The 16,761-nt window shown below is 34.2% G+C and overlaps 4 protein-coding genes across 4 annotated transcripts; all 4 read left to right on the top strand.

Annotated features, from left to right (window-relative positions):
- The first annotated feature begins 155 nt into the window (after window positions 1–155).
- Window positions 156–1,673, top strand: LOC126681151 (uncharacterized). Its single transcript, XM_050376575.2, has one exon. It carries the CDS (start codon window positions 315–317, stop codon window positions 1,599–1,601), a length of 1,287 nt encoding a protein of 428 aa, XP_050232532.1. The 5' UTR covers window positions 156–314; the 3' UTR covers window positions 1,602–1,673.
- Window positions 1,674–3,202: 1,529 nt separating this feature from the next.
- On the top strand, window positions 3,203–9,052 carry LOC130014515 (uncharacterized). The gene is made up of 10 exons (XM_050376573.1): window positions 3,203–3,329; window positions 3,416–3,610; window positions 3,845–4,191; window positions 4,378–4,669; window positions 5,450–5,608; window positions 5,954–6,319; window positions 6,780–6,845; window positions 7,052–7,100; window positions 8,410–8,533; window positions 8,732–9,052. Exons 1-10 carry the CDS (start codon window positions 3,234–3,236, stop codon window positions 8,829–8,831), a joined length of 1,794 nt encoding a protein of 597 aa, XP_050232530.1. The 5' UTR covers window positions 3,203–3,233; the 3' UTR covers window positions 8,832–9,052.
- Window positions 9,053–9,495: 443 nt separating this feature from the next.
- LOC126681150 (uncharacterized) lies at window positions 9,496–11,009 on the top strand. The gene has a single exon (XM_050376574.2). The coding sequence runs from the start codon at window positions 9,651–9,653 to the stop codon at window positions 10,935–10,937; it is 1,287 nt and encodes a 428-aa protein (XP_050232531.1). The 5' UTR covers window positions 9,496–9,650; the 3' UTR covers window positions 10,938–11,009.
- A 2,610-nt stretch (window positions 11,010–13,619) lies between these two features.
- On the top strand, window positions 13,620–15,238 carry LOC126681152 (uncharacterized). The gene has a single exon (XM_050376576.2). The coding sequence runs from the start codon at window positions 13,732–13,734 to the stop codon at window positions 15,016–15,018; it is 1,287 nt and encodes a 428-aa protein (XP_050232533.1). The 5' UTR covers window positions 13,620–13,731; the 3' UTR covers window positions 15,019–15,238.
- Window positions 15,239–16,761: the final 1,523 nt, after the last annotated feature.

Below are 16,761 nucleotides of genomic sequence, written 5' to 3'. Positions count from 1 at the left end.
TTTACAATATGAATAATGGTTTTATTGCTGAGCTGAACAACAAGAAGAAAAAAGACTAGAAGGCTAATTGATGCAAAAAAAAAAACAAATGTACCGGTATCATTTTTATATACTACTTTTTTCTATTTATATACGTATAATATTTGCGTAATCATTGGCTGGATAGCATTATCGATTTGATCAATTTTATAGCCTTATCTGTTCGACCAAACATAACTAAACTCATCACATCTCTCTTTATTCAATTCAGTTTTATTATCTAAACTTTATCTTTTTCTTCTTCATCTTCTACATTGGAATTCACTAATTCTGCCATGCCATCTTCACTCCACCTTTCTCCGTCCGAACAATCCGACGACGATTATTTCCAAACCCTTCTGGCTTCTGCCCGCCCTTTTCTCCGAGGAGAGCTCGAATCCATCGACAAGAATCTGCCCTCCTTGGTTGCGGTCTTGCGTTCTGTTGGTGCGGGCGAGTGTTGGCACAAGCATGGCAGCTTTCTCGACCATTTAGTCGACATCTATCGCATTCTCAAGATCTGGAAAGCTCCCGACTCCGTCTGTCTTTGTGGCCTCTTCCATTCTGCTTATTCCAATTCTTACGTCAATCTCGCCATCTTTGATCCTCACACGGGCCGCGATGTGGTCCGTGGACATGTTGGTGAAGCTGCAGAGAGGTTGATTCATCTGTTCTGTATCGTTCCTCGTCAACCCTTGATCCATGACGATCTGTTATTCAAGTATTCCGACTCTGAACTACTCGAACACCTTATTCAATCCGAGATTTCCCTGAAAAATGTGAAGGAGAAGGGTATTTTTCACGGAGAGGAAGAGTCTTGGAGGAGGAAAATTAATTCTCTTTTGCCTGCAGAAGGCATCACTGTCAAACATATCAAGACGGGTGAAGATTTTATTGTAACGAGAAGAATGGTGGCGGTTTTTCTCATGATGACCATGGCGGATTTCAGCGATCAGCTTTTCGGTTTTCAGGATTTGCTGTTTGAGAATTACGATGGCAGGCTCGAGTTCAAAGGTAATAACTCTGCGAATTCTCTATGGCCTGGCAATGGCAAGCCGGGGCTATGGATGAATTCGGTTTCAAGAATGGGCGCGATTTACACTCTGATAAGGCGAGAGGAGGAGATTTATATCGAGGAGAGGAAAAGCGGAGGCGGAATTGAGGTGGACGAAGCGAGAGATGAAACTATAGAGCTCGTAGTTCCCCCGGTGTTTGATAAGTGCACTAAGATTTTAGATGCGAGTGTGCAAATAGAGGCGAGGGACTTGTATTGGCAAGGTGTTTGTGATATGTCCCAAGAGAACTCCGAAGAATTATTACTGCGTTGTATTGAAAAGAACCCATATGTTGGGGAACCGCATGTGGTGCTGGGTCAGGTGTATATGATAAAAGGGAGGTTTGAGGAGGCGGAGCGAGCGGCGGAGAGAGGGGTGAGGCTGCTGTTGGAGTGGGGGAGCCCCTGGGATAAGAGGACGTCTTGGGAAGGATGGATTGCTTGGGGAAGAGTAGTGTTGATGAAGGCTAAAGAGAAGTCGTGGCCTAATACATCTTGGGGTATCCTTAATTTGGGGCTTGTCCGATAAATGACTACCACACTGCCTTCTAATATGTCACATGCTTGTTTCTTTTGCTAAATAAAATAGTTGCTATTAATATGTTATAGTGTGTATATATCTTTTTTATTTTGTAATCTCCCTCTTTGTTTTACATTTTCATCTATTTATTATGACATCTCTGTATGTCAAAATGGAACATGAAAAATTATAAATATATTATTTTCATTAAATGTAATTTTAATAAAAAAAAATTAAATATGAATTTTGACGGTTTAAGGTACAAGAAAAACTTATTCAGAAGGACATAAATCTTTTTAAATTTTTGTCTGGTCATTTAGTTCGTTAATGTTTTTAATCGTTGCAAAATAACTTAGATTTTTTGAGAAATAGCGCTGGATTTCTTCTAGTTTATTTTTTTGGACATTTAAACTCTCACATGTTTAGTTATTTTTGTGATTTTTTCCTAACGTTGGGGTTATTTGCACCATTTAAAAATATTGAGGACTACTCTTTCTAAATAACTTTAAGGTTTCTTTTGTATCTTATGTTGAATCTAACTCTAATAAAAATAATTAGTTAAGAGTGAACTAATGAATTTGAATTGAATTGAATAATAAAAAAATTATTTTTATAATTTATTAATTAATCATAAAATTAACATAATTATTTATTTATATAAAAATAAAGTTTAATTGCTTTAAAAATCACAAATTTTAGCATGTTTTATAATTTTAATACTACCTTTCAGTTTTGGCAATATTAGACACCAACTTTTAAATTTTCACAATTCGAAAACCGATCAAATTTTTGTCAAAACAAATTCATGTGAATACTAAAACAATGTTTATTTAGGTATCCATAAAAAAATTCTCGACTTTTTCGAATTAAAAGTTCATGTTAAATTGCAAACTGTGATAAAAGTTAATAAATTTTAAAGCAATTAAGCCAATAATTAATATATAAGTTTAACAAACTTTATTCAATTAATTAAATTTTATATACTTTATTCATAATAAGTTCAAATAAATGAATATCATTTTAAAAGTCTATTTAATTACAAATATTTAACTAAAAATAGCTAAAATGAATAGTTTATAAATATGTTGAAAACTATAAAATTAACACTCAACAAAAATTAATAAATATACATTATTTAAGTATACTTATCTATTTAATATTGTTTAATAAATATTTAAATGTTATGACTTTCATTAAAATCTGTTAAAATTATAAAAAAAATTATAAAAATATTAAAATTTCTTCAAATTTTAGTATAAAATATTATTAAAATTGACTAAATCTATACTATATATAAAAGCACGGATTGGGGGGGACAGTCAAATTTACCTAACAGTCCTTTCAAATTTATTTTAATAGCAGGTTTTATGGTCATTACTTATTACTAATTGAATTAACAATTAATAAAGATAAAATACTATTAGGATAAGAAAACAATATGATTCGGCTATATTTTCTAATTATCTATACTATATACAAAAGCACGGACGGAGGGTGGGACATGCAAATTTACCTAACAGTCCTTTCAAATTTATTTTAATAGCAGGTTTTATGGTCACTACTTATTACTAATTGAATTAACAATTAATAAAGATAAAATACTATTACGATCATCAATCCCCTCGTTCTGTCCATGATGTTATGCCCGCCGGACCTGATGATCCCCCCGAGCACGTTATGCTCGACGAGAATGTTAACTCTCAAGGACATGAATTTTACCACATTGGTGCTTTCGAGGTTTTTACAATTTCGCTAGCTGATTTGTTCTTGCTTTTAATGTTTTTTTTCATTTTTTGTTTTCTTGATACTATTTATTACATCAGGTTTCGCCAAATCATGAATTGGCTGCCTATGCAGAAGACACAAAGGGAGATGAAATTTACACCGTTCATGTCATTAATGCTGACACTAAAATCCCTGTTGGGAGCCCTCTCACTGGTGTTACATCCGCTGTTGAGTGGGCTGGCAATGATTATTTGGTTTATATAACTTTGGATGAGATTCATCGTGCTGATAAGGTATCTTCTCATTCTAGTTTTCTGCCTTAGTTCCTCTCTTTACCATCATCTGTTTTACATTACAATAGATTGACTCTTGTTTGAATTAGCATCTGGTCCTGTTGACATGCTTCTTTTTGTAATGGGCCTACTAGACTATGTACATGGAAAATCTTTCCTTTTCAAGTAAAACCCAACTCTTCTTTACTTTCTGCTTATAAATTGACGTGATGGTTTCTTGGTTTGATTTCTCAGGTGTGGTTGCATAAGCTGGGGACAGATCAATCAACTGACACTTGCCTATATCATGAGAAGGATGATAAATTTTCTTTGGATCTTCATGCTTCAGAAAGTGAACATTATTTGTTTGTTGTATCTGACAGCAAACTGACAAGGTTTGTGCTCTATATTGATGTTTCTAAGCCTGAAGATGGTGCTAAGGTTTTGACACCTCGAGTAGATGGCGTTGATACATCAGTCACCCATCGCGGAAATCATTTTATTATCCAGAGACGAACTGATGAGCTTTTCAATTCAGAGCTAGTAGCCTGTCCAATGAATAACATTTCTGACACTACAGTTCTTATACCTCATAGGGAAAGGTGATATTGATTCTCTTATGATATTTAGATTGTCTTTTACTTTTGGATCAATAGTTCATGTTGAACGCATCACATATGAACTTAAATAGAACTTCATAGTCATTTTTAATTGTAACATCAGAAGTATTGCATTCAGTTCTTGTCGGTCTTTTTAATCATTGTGCTCATTGATCTTTCAATCATCAGCGTGAAAATTTGGGACACACGAGTCTTTGCTGACCATCTAGTTGTATTTGAGCGTCAAAATTGCCTTCCCAAAATCACAACGTTTCATCTTCCACCTGTTGATGAGCCACTTGTGAGCCTTAAAGGTGGTCAGACTGTTGACTTCATTGACCCTGTATATACTGTAGACCCAGAAGAATCAGAATTTTCTTCCAGCATTTTGAGGTTTTCATATAGCTCGTTGAAGACACCGCATTCTGTGTATGATTATGATATGAACACGGGCACTTCTGTCTTGAAGAAGATAGATACAGTAAGTTCCGAACAATTAATTTGCATTTACTACTATTCGTCTAATTTTGGTGTAGTGAGTCAAGGTGTCTTTCTTTCCTGTATTTTCCTCTTGTGTTTGGAATTTTTCATTTAGAATCTTCAACTTTGAAATGTCTAAATGTAATTAGTACTCCCTTCATCTTGAATTGATAGGCCGCCTTACTATTTTTGGTGTTTCAAATTATAAACCGCCATTTATTTTTTTGGTAAATAATTTTAAAATCAGAAGTCTTATCTACCCCCTAGTAAATATGCATAGTTATTCCCAAATGAATTAATTGCTCCATATTCCAACATAGAATAAAACCAATAAAAAGAATTAGTCATATATATTATATATCTAAAAAAATAAAAGGACAAAATTAGAAAAATAGATAAAATAACAAATTTCATGTTATTGGCTGTGTGTTCATGGGATATTGGCTGATGGATCAAAACTTCTGAAAGGAAATTCTAGTATATGGGTAACGCTCTACTTGAAATATGAATGATAGCTATAAAGTTTGAATTTGATATCATTCGATCTTGTGTTTATTTAATTGAATTACTTGATTCAATAAAACTTGATGCTTATGCATTTATGTTTTCATAGTTGTTATAATTTTCTTTCTAAGGTTTGTTTAATTTCAATCTTTATATCAATAAATTTAATTTGTTTTGATAATGCTATTCTCAATAAATGCTATTCTCATAACTCTTTTCATATTAAAGTTGTTGTATTATCAATAAATGTGTATTTTGTTTTCACTGTTTTGTTCAGATATTGGGAGGTTTTGATACATCTAATTATGTTACTGAGAGGAAATATGCCACAGCTTCAGATGGCATTCAGATTCCTATGTCTGTTGTTTACAGGAAAGATCTCGTGAAACTTGATGGGTCTGATCCTTTATATCTTTATGGCTATGGTTCATATGAGGTAAGATGGGAACTCGTGTAAATAATTTTTCCCTTGTGTTAGAAGTCGGCTTTTCTCTGGCAGTGGCTGGTTCTTAGTTTTGTATTTGAATGTTGATTTTTGCTTCAAGGTCCTGTTCACAAGAGACTTTGCACCTTTTGCATGTGTACGATCTTATTGTATGACAAGATCAATTATTTGTGCCCATACGTGGTTCAAACTTCTAGTTCTAAGTTCTAACTAACTAAAATCTGCTTCTTTGTTTAATATTTTTGTCATTTTTGCATTATGAAGCTGAAATTCTTCTTATTTCTCACTTGCAATTGGAATTCCTATTTGAAATAGTTTAAATATGTCTTTTTAAAGGTATCGATAGATCCAACATTCAAGGCATCAAGGCTATCCTTATTGGATCGTGGTTTAATCTTTGTAATAGCTCATATTCGTGGAGGTGGTGAAATGGGGAGGCAGTGGTATGAGAACGGGAAGTTTCTGAAGAAAAAGAATACTTTCACAGATTTTATTACTTGTGCAGAGTATTTACTAGAACAGAAGTACTGTTCCAAGGAAAAACTGTGCATTGAAGGAAGGAGTGCAGGGGGATTACTTATTGGTTCTGTTCTTAATATGAGGCCCGATTTGTTTAAGGCTGCTGTTGCAGGAGTACCTTTTGTGGATGTTCTGACAACTATGCTTGACCCGAGTATTCCTCTTACCACTGAAGAGTGGGAGGTATAATTTCTTCTCTAGTAATTCCAAAACTTTTAGCTACTTGAGGCAATTGTAACCTATAGTATAGTTGCTTGGTTTGGTTGCAATGCATGACAGTTTTTAATGCTTGAATCTAAAGTGTGCAGTCATTAAGGCCTAGATTTCTTGTTTTGCAAAGCAACAGCCCCTGAAACTTTCTAGAAAAATTTGAATACTTCATGTACTACATTGTTAGTTGATGTGTTATCACTTATAATATTAAGCTTAACGCTGTCTGTTTCTTGTTTTACAATAGTTTATATGCATGTTTATTATTTTCTCATGGTGTGGTTCCTATTACTTGGGTCTTAACTATTCTTTCAGTTGTTACCCTGTAACAGTTAAAATAGATATATACTTATGCTTTTGCGGTCACAATAGGGTCTGCTGGTGCTTCTTACCAGATATTGGCATGGTAGTTGAACTCTTATTGTTGCTGCAGGAATGGGGCGACCCTCGGGAGGAGGAATTCTACTTCTACATGAAGTCATATTCCCCTGTTGATAATGTAAGCACCATAAAGTAATTCTGAGTTGTTTTAATCGTATCAGACTAGTTAATGTGAAGACAGAAAAAGTGATTGAAGATGAATTAAGGACTCTATATCTTTCTGAGGACATTGCCCAAAATTGTGTGGATTGAACCAGCATTTGCTTCTGTTAACATGGTGATCTTTTTTATTTATGTTGCAACTCATATCCTTGTTTTCTACAGGTTAAGCCTCAAGATTATCCCCACATCCTTGTTACAGCTGGCTTACATGGTGAGTGACTTCAGAATCTTCATAGGCTTTGCACAATTCATAATGTTTCTAGAAAATATGTTGGTAGGTGGAGAGAAGGCATTTTCCATTTAAAATATCAATGACATTCGGCTTGAATTCTATGCCAGCTGTTTGACGTCACTTATTAGGATGGTCCATATACGAGAGATGTAAGGAATGGTAGATATTACTGCTGGCCAAATGCATATTTTGACACCTAAGTCTCCGTCAACTGATCACTTCAACAAGTTTAACTTTTAATGTAACCCAAAATGTTTTTTCTTGATTTTGAAAAAAAATTGATATGCGCTTTTATTCAATATATCCACATATCTTTTATGTTTGTGCTCCAGTGTTACCAAAACATAGTGTTTAGGTGTTTGTTAGGCTAAATCAAAAGTGGTTAAATATGATAAAAACATTATTTTTTGAATCCAAATAAAGCTGTTTGAATTTTTCAAAATATCTTTTGAAATGGGTATTATTTATATCCGAAGTTAATATAAATTGACCAAGAAGCCAAACTTCAGATGTCTAACTATGCATTAAGCCTATATTTATTTTTTATCAACTGCATTAAGCCTCTTGCTGTAGTGATCGAGTTCTTGAACATATTACTGGTTTGAGGAATGAATTAAAAATCAATGTATAAATGAGCAACTAGCTTTTCTAAGAACCTCTCCTTATCGACTGTTAATTGTTCACCTACCCGCACACGCACAAACGTGATTCCAAACTTGCCGCACACTCACAAACGTGATTCCAAACTTGCCTCACACTCACAAACGTGATTCCAAACTTGCCTCACACTCACAAACGTGATTCCAAACTTGCGTGCTATCATAAGTAGATGGAAGAGTCACTTCTACACGCTATCTAACTAAAAACAGAACTACTTTTTGTTGTTTTTACATATGTGTTCAATTCTTCATTGCTGTTTTGCTTTGTCTAGATGATATCTGTTGCTGCTGCCATTCGTTGGAAAATTACTAGTGCAATTTTAGTATTGTGGTGCAAGGGTCTAATCCTTTATAAAGCCTGCATCTTGTACACCAGGATATTAACCCCCATCTTAACACAGTAGTCTTTTCTCAGAAGAAAGTTTTTCATAAAATTTACTCGGATGTTCAAAACTTTCTTTTGTCATGGTTTGGTGTCCAAGTAAGCACTTACTGATCATATGATGGGATGTATGGTAAAAGTGTAGGATTCATCTGAAAGAAAACAATTTGTATATGAATAGACCAATAAGACATAAGTTATGTTCAATACCTATGGTTAAATACTAATGTTTTTAATATCACAACAGATCCTCGGGTTATGTATTCAGAACCTGCAAAGTTTGTGGCAAAGCTGAGAGAATTGAAAACTGATGATAATTTACTGCTGTTCAAATGTGAACTCGGTGCTGGACATTTTTCCAAGTCGGGAAGGTATGGTCTCTTTTGTTTGTTCAATTCAAGGCTGTTGCCTCCTCCTCTCATCATGTGTCTGTGTGTGCATGCATTTGTACATGTGGTCTGCCTGCTTAGTTATGTTGTCAAACCATGCGGCAGTATATTTGTTATTGTTGAGATGTTTGATAGTGTATTCCCAACCAACTAAGGTGGTAAGCTTTTTGTTTTGTGCAGATTTGAGAGGCTTCAAGAAGATGCATTCAAGTATACATTTCTAATGAAGGTTCTAAATATGACTCCTCCTGACCTCGGCTCTGGCGGCAGCCAGAAGTGACGATGAGCTTTTTATGTCTCGACGAACTCTCTAAATTCTCAAGAAAAAACGATATGAAATAGCTCTGTTTTAGGACATGAACTATTTGTTTGCATTATGGAACTGATAGAAGGATTATGATATATGTTAGGTTAGATATATTGATCCTCATCATATCCCATACCATGCCTTGAATCGAGTGTGTATTACTCTTTTACGAGTCGGATTTCATTTCCATTGCATCTCTTGTACCGATTTGGGTTCCAACCACAGTGAAATAGCGTTCATTCACTAACAGGTCTGCAATACGAATGGAATTGAATCGCTTTCACGCTTCAATCGCGACATTTGTACAGGCATCACGGTAGCACACCAAGAAAATCCTATCAGATGCTACAGATTTTGCATTGAGGATGTTCCATCAAGCAAATGGTGCGAAACCTGAGCTTGTTTATTTGGTATGATGATGACGTCACAGCAAAGTTTCTGGATTATTATTGTTTAACAATATGAATAATGGTTTTATTGCTGAGCTGAACAGCAAGAAGAAAAAGGACTAGAAGGCTAATTGATGCCAAAAATGCGACAGAATTGGTATGGAATATGGATGCCAAATGTACCGGTATCATTTTTATACACTTTTTTCTATTTATATACTTATCTTATTATTTGCGTAATCATTGGCTGGATAGCATTATCGATTTGATCAATTTTATAGCCTTATCTGTTCGACCAAACATAACTAAACTCATCACATCTCTCTTTATTCAATTCAGTTTTATTATCTAAACTTTATCTTTTTCTTCTTCATCTTCTACATTGGAATTCACTAATTCTGCCATGCCATCTTCACTCCACCTTTCTCCGTCCGAACAATCCGACGACGATTATTTCCAAACCCTTCTGGCTTCTGCCCGCCCTTTTCTCCGAGGAGAGCTCGAATCCATCGACAAGAATCTGCCCTCCTTGGTTGCGGTCTTGCGTTCTGTTGGTGCGGGCGAGTGTTGGCACAAGCATGGCAGCTTTCTCGACCATTTAGTCGACATCTATCGCATTCTCAAGATCTGGAAAGCTCCCGACTCCGTCTGTCTTTGTGGCCTCTTCCATTCTGCTTATTCCAATTCTTACGTCAATCTCGCCATCTTTGATCCTCACACGGGCCGCGATGTGGTCCGTGGACATGTTGGTGAAGCTGCAGAGAGGTTGATTCATCTGTTCTGTATCGTTCCTCGTCAACCCTTGATCCATGACGATCTGTTATTCAAGTATTCCGACTCTGAACTACTCGAACACCTTATTCAATCCGAGATTTCCCTGAAAAATGTGAAGGAGAAGGGTATTTTTCACGGAGAGGAAGAGTCTTGGAGGAGGAAAATTAATTCTCTTTTGCCTGCAGAAGGCATCACTGTCAAACATATCAAGACGGGTGAAGATTTTATTGTAACGAGAAGAATGGTGGCGGTTTTTCTCATGATGACCATGGCGGATTTCAGCGATCAGCTTTTCGGTTTTCAGGATTTGCTGTTTGAGAATTACGATGGCAGGCTCGAGTTCAAAGGTAATAACTCTGCGAATTCTCTATGGCCTGGCAATGGCAAGCCGGGGCTATGGATGAATTCGGTTTCAAGAATGGGCGCGATTTACACTCTGATAAGGCGAGAGGAGGAGATTTATATCGAGGAGAGGAAAAGCGGAGGCGGAATTGAGGTGGACGAAGCGAGAGATGAAACTATAGAGCTCGTAGTTCCCCCGGTGTTTGATAAGTGCACTAAGATTTTAGATGCGAGTGTGCAAATAGAGGCGAGGGACTTGTATTGGCAAGGTGTTTGTGATATGTCCCAAGAGAACTCCGAAGAATTATTACTGCGTTGTATTGAAAAGAACCCATATGTTGGGGAACCGCATGTGGTGCTGGGTCAGGTGTATATGATAAAAGGGAGGTTTGAGGAGGCGGAGCGAGCGGCGGAGAGAGGGGTGAGGCTGCTGTTGGAGTGGGGGAGCCCCTGGGATAAGAGGACGTCTTGGGAAGGATGGATTGCTTGGGGAAGAGTAGTGTTGATGAAGGCTAAAGAGAAGTCGTGGCCTAATACATCTTGGGGTATCCTTAATTTGGGGCTTGTCCGATAAATGACTACCACACTGCCTTCTAATATGTCACATGCTTGTTTCTTTTGCTAAATAAAATAGTTGCTATTAATATGTTATAGTGTGTATATATCTTTTTTATTTTGTAATCTCCCTCTTTGTTTTACATTTTCATCTATTTATTATGACATCTCTGTATGTCAAAATGGAACATGAAAAATTATAAATATATTATTTTCATTAAATGTAATTTTAATAAAAAAAAATTAAATATGAATTTTGACGGTTTAAGGTACAAGAAAAACTTATTCAGAAGGACATAAATCTTTTTAAATTTTTGTCTGGTCATTTAGTTCGTTAATGTTTTTAATCGTTGCAAAATAACTTAGATTTTTTGAGAAATAGCGCTGGATTTCTTCTAGTTTATTTTTTTGGACATTTAAACTCTCACATGTTTAGTTATTTTTGTGATTTTTTCCTAACGTTGGGGTTATTTGCACCATTTAAAAATATTGAGGACTACTCTTTCTAAATAACTTTAAGGTTTCTTTTGTATCTTATGTTGAATCTAACTCTAATAAAAATAATTAGTTAAGAGTGAACTAATGAATTTGAATTGAATTGAATAATAAAAAAATTATTTTTATAATTTATTAATTAATCATAAAATTAACATAATTATTTATTTATATAAAAATAAAGTTTAATTGCTTTAAAAATCACAAATTTTAGCATGTTTTATAATTTTAATACTACCTTTCAGTTTTGGCAATATTAGACACCAACTTTTAAATTTTCACAATTCGAAAACCGATCAAATTTTTGTCAAAACAAATTCATGTGAATACTAAAACAATGTTTATTTAGGTATCCATAAAAAAATTCTCGACTTTTTCGAATTAAAAGTTCATGTTAAATTGCAAACTGTGATAAAAGTTAATAAATTTTAAAGCAATTAAGCCAATAATTAATATATAAGTTTAACAAACTTTATTCAATTAATTAAATTTTATATACTTTATTCATAATAAGTTCAAATAAATGAATATCATTTTAAAAGTCTATTTAATTACAAATATTTAACTAAAAATAGCTAAAATGAATAGTTTATAAATATGTTGAAAACTATAAAATTAACACTCAACAAAAATTAATAAATATACATTATTTAAGTATACTTATCTATTTAATATTGTTTAATAAATATTTAAATGTTATGACTTTCATTAAAATCTGTTAAAATTATAAAAAAAATTATAAAAATATTAAAATTTCTTCAAATTTTAGTATAAAATATTATTAAAATTGACTAAATCTATACTATATATAAAAGCACGGATTGGGGGGGACAGGCAAATTTACCTAACAGTCCTTTCAAATTTATTTTAATAGCAGGTTTTATGGTCATTACTTATTACTAATTGAATTAACAATTAATAAAGATAAAATACTATTAGGATAAGAAAACAATATGATTCGGCTATATTTTCTAATTATCTATACTATATACAAAAGCACGGACGGAGGGTGGGACATGCAAATTTACCTAACAGTCCTTTCAAATTTATTTTAATAGCAGGTTTTATGGTCACTACTTATTACTAATTGAATTAACAATTAATAAAGATAAAATACTATTAGGATAAGGAAATAATATGATTCGGCTATATTTTTTAATTATTTCCTAAAATCGTGGTAATTTATTAATAATTGATGTAAATTACGGTAAAGTTTTATATCTTTTTTTAAGGTAAGATTCTAAAGTCTAATTTTTATATAGTATATATTATGATTATTGTCACCTTGCTATAAATAAACTTAGATGGCACAATTACCGAATGCAATTTTGATTCAATAAAATCCCACTTGCTAATTGTTTCCAAAAATTGTATAATTAACATATAATCTCAATCTGAAAAAGAATCTAAATAGGATAAAGTTGCAATATACTAACTGAAAAAAAAAAATTAATAGAACAAGGTTTGTGTGATGACCAAATTTAATGGTTACAAATATAAATTATTTGATTGTGTTTGAATAGAAATTAATGATGTCTATCATTTAGAATTTTAATTAACATAAACTACTTCTAATAAATTAATATTTTAATTAATATTTAATATTTATATTTTCTATAAATAAAATAAATTATTTTTTAATTAATTATTATTTTAATTATTATTTAATATATAACGAGTAACACTACGAGTCACGTGTGAAACACGTTAAGCGACACTAGTATCATTATACTTAGCAAAACAGGGATGGCGTCTTATTAATGAGAAGAATACACTGTTATATAAGATATATCGGGGTAGATATTTTCAATCAGGTGATTTCATACATGCTTCTCTGAGAGGTAAACCATCGTGGGCATGGAGAGGACTACTAGTTGGACGGGATGTATTTCCGGTATTCTCTTGGTGTTCTGTCAGGATATAATCGAACTGCTGACCATCTTATCACTCAGTGAGCCGCTACAGATTGTACATTGAGGGTGTTTTAACAAGCAAAATCGTGGTAAATGTGAGCTTGTTTATTTGGTATGATGACCATGGTACAGCAAGGTTTTTGAATTATTTTATCAATATGACAAATATGTTTTGTTGCTGAGCTGAACAAGAAGATTAAAAAAAGACTAAAGTGATCAATTATTTTCTTATCTACTATACCTAATTGATGCCAAATGCGACATATTCATTTTTTTATGTACTATAGTAATAGTAATATTTACTTAATCATAGGCGGGCTAGCATTATTAATTTGATCAAGTGTCTCTCATTTTATTACCTAATCATTTTTTTTTTCTTGTACATTGGCATTCACTAATCCTACCATGTCCTCTTCACTCCACCGTCCGCCTTCTGAAGAATCCGACGAAGATTATCTCCATACTCTGTTGGCTTCTACTCGCCCTTTCCTTCGTGGAGAGCTGGTCTCCATCGACAAGAATCTCCCCTCCTTGGTTGCAGTCTTGCATTCTGCTGGCGCGGGAGAGTGTTGGCACAGGAATGGCAGCTTTCTGGAGCATTTATTCGACACCTATCGCATTCTCAAGATCTGGAAAGCTCCGGACTCCGTCTGTCTTTGTGGCCTCTTCCATTCTGCTTATTCCAATTCTTACGTCAATCTCGCCATCTTTGATCCTAATACAGGACGCGACGTGGTACGTGGACATGTTGGTGAGGCTGCAGAGAGGCTGATTCACTTGTTCTGCGTCGTTCCTCGCCAACCCTTGATCCATGACGATCTCTTGTTCAAGTATTCGGACTCTGAACTCGCCGAACACCTTATTCTATCCGAGATGTCCCTGAAAAATGCGAAGGAGAAGGACCTTTTTCATGGAGAGGAAGAATCCTGGAGGAAGAAACTCAATTCTCTTTTGCCTGCTGAAGGCATCACTGTCAAACATATCAAGACTGGCGAAGATTTTATTGTAACGAGAAGAATGGCGGCTGTTTTTCTGATGATGACCATTGCAGATTTCAGCGACCAATTTTTCAGTTATCAGGATGTGATGTTCGAAAATTATGATGGCAGGCTCGAGTTCAAAGGTAGTAATTTCGAGAATTGTCTGTGGCCTGGTGATGGCAAGCCCGGGCTATGGATGAATTCGGTATCAAGAATGGGCGCCATTTACACTCTGATAAGGCGAGAGGAGGAGATTTTCATCGAGGAGAGGAAAAGCAGGGGCGGAATTGAGGTAGACGAAGCGAGGGACGAAACTATAGAGCTCGTAGTTCCGCCCGTGTTTGATAAGTGCACTAAGATTTTAGATGCAAAAGAGCAAGTAGAGGCAAGGGACTTGTACTGGAAAGGGGTTTGTGAAATGTCCCAAAAGAACTCTGAAGAATTGCTGGAGCGTAGTATCGAAAAGAACCCGTATGTTGGAGAGCCGCATGTGGTGTTGGGTCAGGTGTATATGTTGAAAGGGAGGTTTGAGGAGGCAGAGAGAGTGGCGGAGAGGGGGGTGAGGCTGCTGTTGGAGTGGGGGAGCCCCTGGGACAAGAGGATGTCATGGGAAGGATGGGTTGCTTGGGGTAGATTAGTTCTGATGAAGGCTAAAGAAAAGTCGTGGCCTGACTCTACTTGGGGCATGGTTAATTTAGGCCTTGTCAGATAAATGAACTTTCAGAAAATTGGTCATGCGAATGGTTCAGAATTAAGGTTAAAGATCTATGTGTCATAAAACATAGATACGGTTAAATTTTATCATGTTGCATATTGACATGTAAATTCGTTCAATCCATTTATGACACAATGAGAACATATTGTGTTGTGTTTTGTCAATATAAGTGTTTTCCAAATTCAATCAAATAAATAAATGGGTTAAACGTGTCGTTGTTCATTGACTACAAGCCATATGAGTTGTTTTTATATGCTTTTTAATCGATCTATTAGATTAAATGGTTTATATGATTTAACATACGCAAATTATTTAATCTTCGTGCCATATGTTCGTTTGACACAATTAGTAAATGGATTGTGTTTGTGTCAAGTGAACAGATTGACACGCTACAAATACAATCCATAAACCCTCTGACACCTCTAAATAGTTCGGTTCGGTATAGTAAAAGTTTCAAAATTGATTGACTTATAAAAAAAACAATTGAATTATTATTAGTTAATTTATATATAAGTATAAAAATCTTATTATTTTGATTAATAAATATAATTAATAGCTTTGGTTCAATTGAAAGTCTAAAGAAATCGAAATATCAGTTTTGAAAAGTGAATGTAAATCAGACAAGCCATAAAAAGATAATAATGCATGTACTGTGTGAAGATTGAAATGGAATGGAGTGTGAGTGTAGTGCAGTTCAATTCTACCGCAATCATCGCACCTCAATATTATATCATACAAGTTTTAAATTTGAATTTTCATATAATTGTGTTTCTCTAATTAGATGAAAATTTGTTATTTTTATGGTGAATATAAGATAATGAGCTGCTCTCTGTAGTACAATTCATAGTTCGTTGAGTCCAATAATCAAGCCAGAGGTTTACTACCCAACTTATATTAATTTATAAAATAGTACAGAAAATTAATGTATTGCTATTTGATAACCCCAACTTTTAAAAGTTGCTCTCTACATATAATTCATATTAGGGTTAAATGCAAATTCATACACCAACTTTGACCTAATTTGTAATTACAACATAAATTTTTAAACTTGGCAATGTCGGTAACCAACTTTCATTTCTTGGAAAATTGGTACATCGACCAATCATAAAACGACAAATGGCGGTTTATAACAATGTCCACGTTAGTGTTTTTTGAGTTTGGTGTATCGATTTGCCAAAAGTGTAAAGTTGGTTACTGACATTGCCAAGTTTCAAAGTTTATATTGTAATTGCAAATTAGGTCAAAGTTGGTGTATGAATTTGCATTTAACCCTTCATATTATAATTTAGCCCCTAATTTTTAAATTCCGACTCCACAGATTGAGTCTCTAACAAATAAATAAAATTATTAGTTAATGATCAAATGTATGAATTGGATGGACCCTCATGTTTGGCTCGGTTTTGAGTTTGGACACTAATAAAAAAATTGATAGAAATACTTAACGTTGGATATTAAACTTCTTGTGTCACTAGGATTAGTTTAAGTTACAAAATGATCACTAAACTTTATTTTGTTATAAAATGGTCACTGAAATATACCTTTTGTTACAAAGGGGTGTCATCCATATAAAACACACCGTTTTCACGCTAAAGTTGTTACAAATAGAGCACTAAAATTTTTATAAATACAAAAAAGTCATTGAGTTGTATTTTTTATTATAAAACGGTCACCGAACTATGTCCTTTTTTGTAATTTTGACTTGTCATGTAAGTAAAAACGTTGCGTTTTATATGAGTGACA

This window comes from Mercurialis annua, linkage group LG5 (assembly GCF_937616625.2).
Source record: "Mercurialis annua linkage group LG5, ddMerAnnu1.2, whole genome shotgun sequence".
NCBI classification, from domain to species: domain Eukaryota; kingdom Viridiplantae; phylum Streptophyta; class Magnoliopsida; order Malpighiales; family Euphorbiaceae; genus Mercurialis; species Mercurialis annua.
Note: the sequence above shows the minus strand (reverse complement) of the source record. Positions and strands in the feature narration are given on the sequence as shown.

Bases quoted from the DNA above. Each gene is read 5' to 3' on its own strand.
- LOC126681150 (XM_050376574.2), top strand. From the start codon at position 9,651: ATGCCATCTTCACTCCACCTTTCTCCGTCCGAACAATCCGACGACGAT.
- LOC130014515 (XM_050376573.1), top strand. From the start codon at position 3,234: ATGCCCGCCGGACCTGATGATCCCCCCGAGCACGTTATGCTCGACGAG. The intron at 3,611-3,844 runs GTATCTTCTCAT...TTGATTTCTCAG, and splicing joins AGATTCATCGTGCTGATAAG to GTGTGGTTGCATAAGCTGGG. The intron at 5,609-5,953 runs GTAAGATGGGAA...GTCTTTTTAAAG, and splicing joins ATGGCTATGGTTCATATGAG to GTATCGATAGATCCAACATT.
- LOC126681151 (XM_050376575.2), top strand. From the start codon at position 315: ATGCCATCTTCACTCCACCTTTCTCCGTCCGAACAATCCGACGACGAT.
- LOC126681152 (XM_050376576.2), top strand. From the start codon at position 13,732: ATGTCCTCTTCACTCCACCGTCCGCCTTCTGAAGAATCCGACGAAGAT.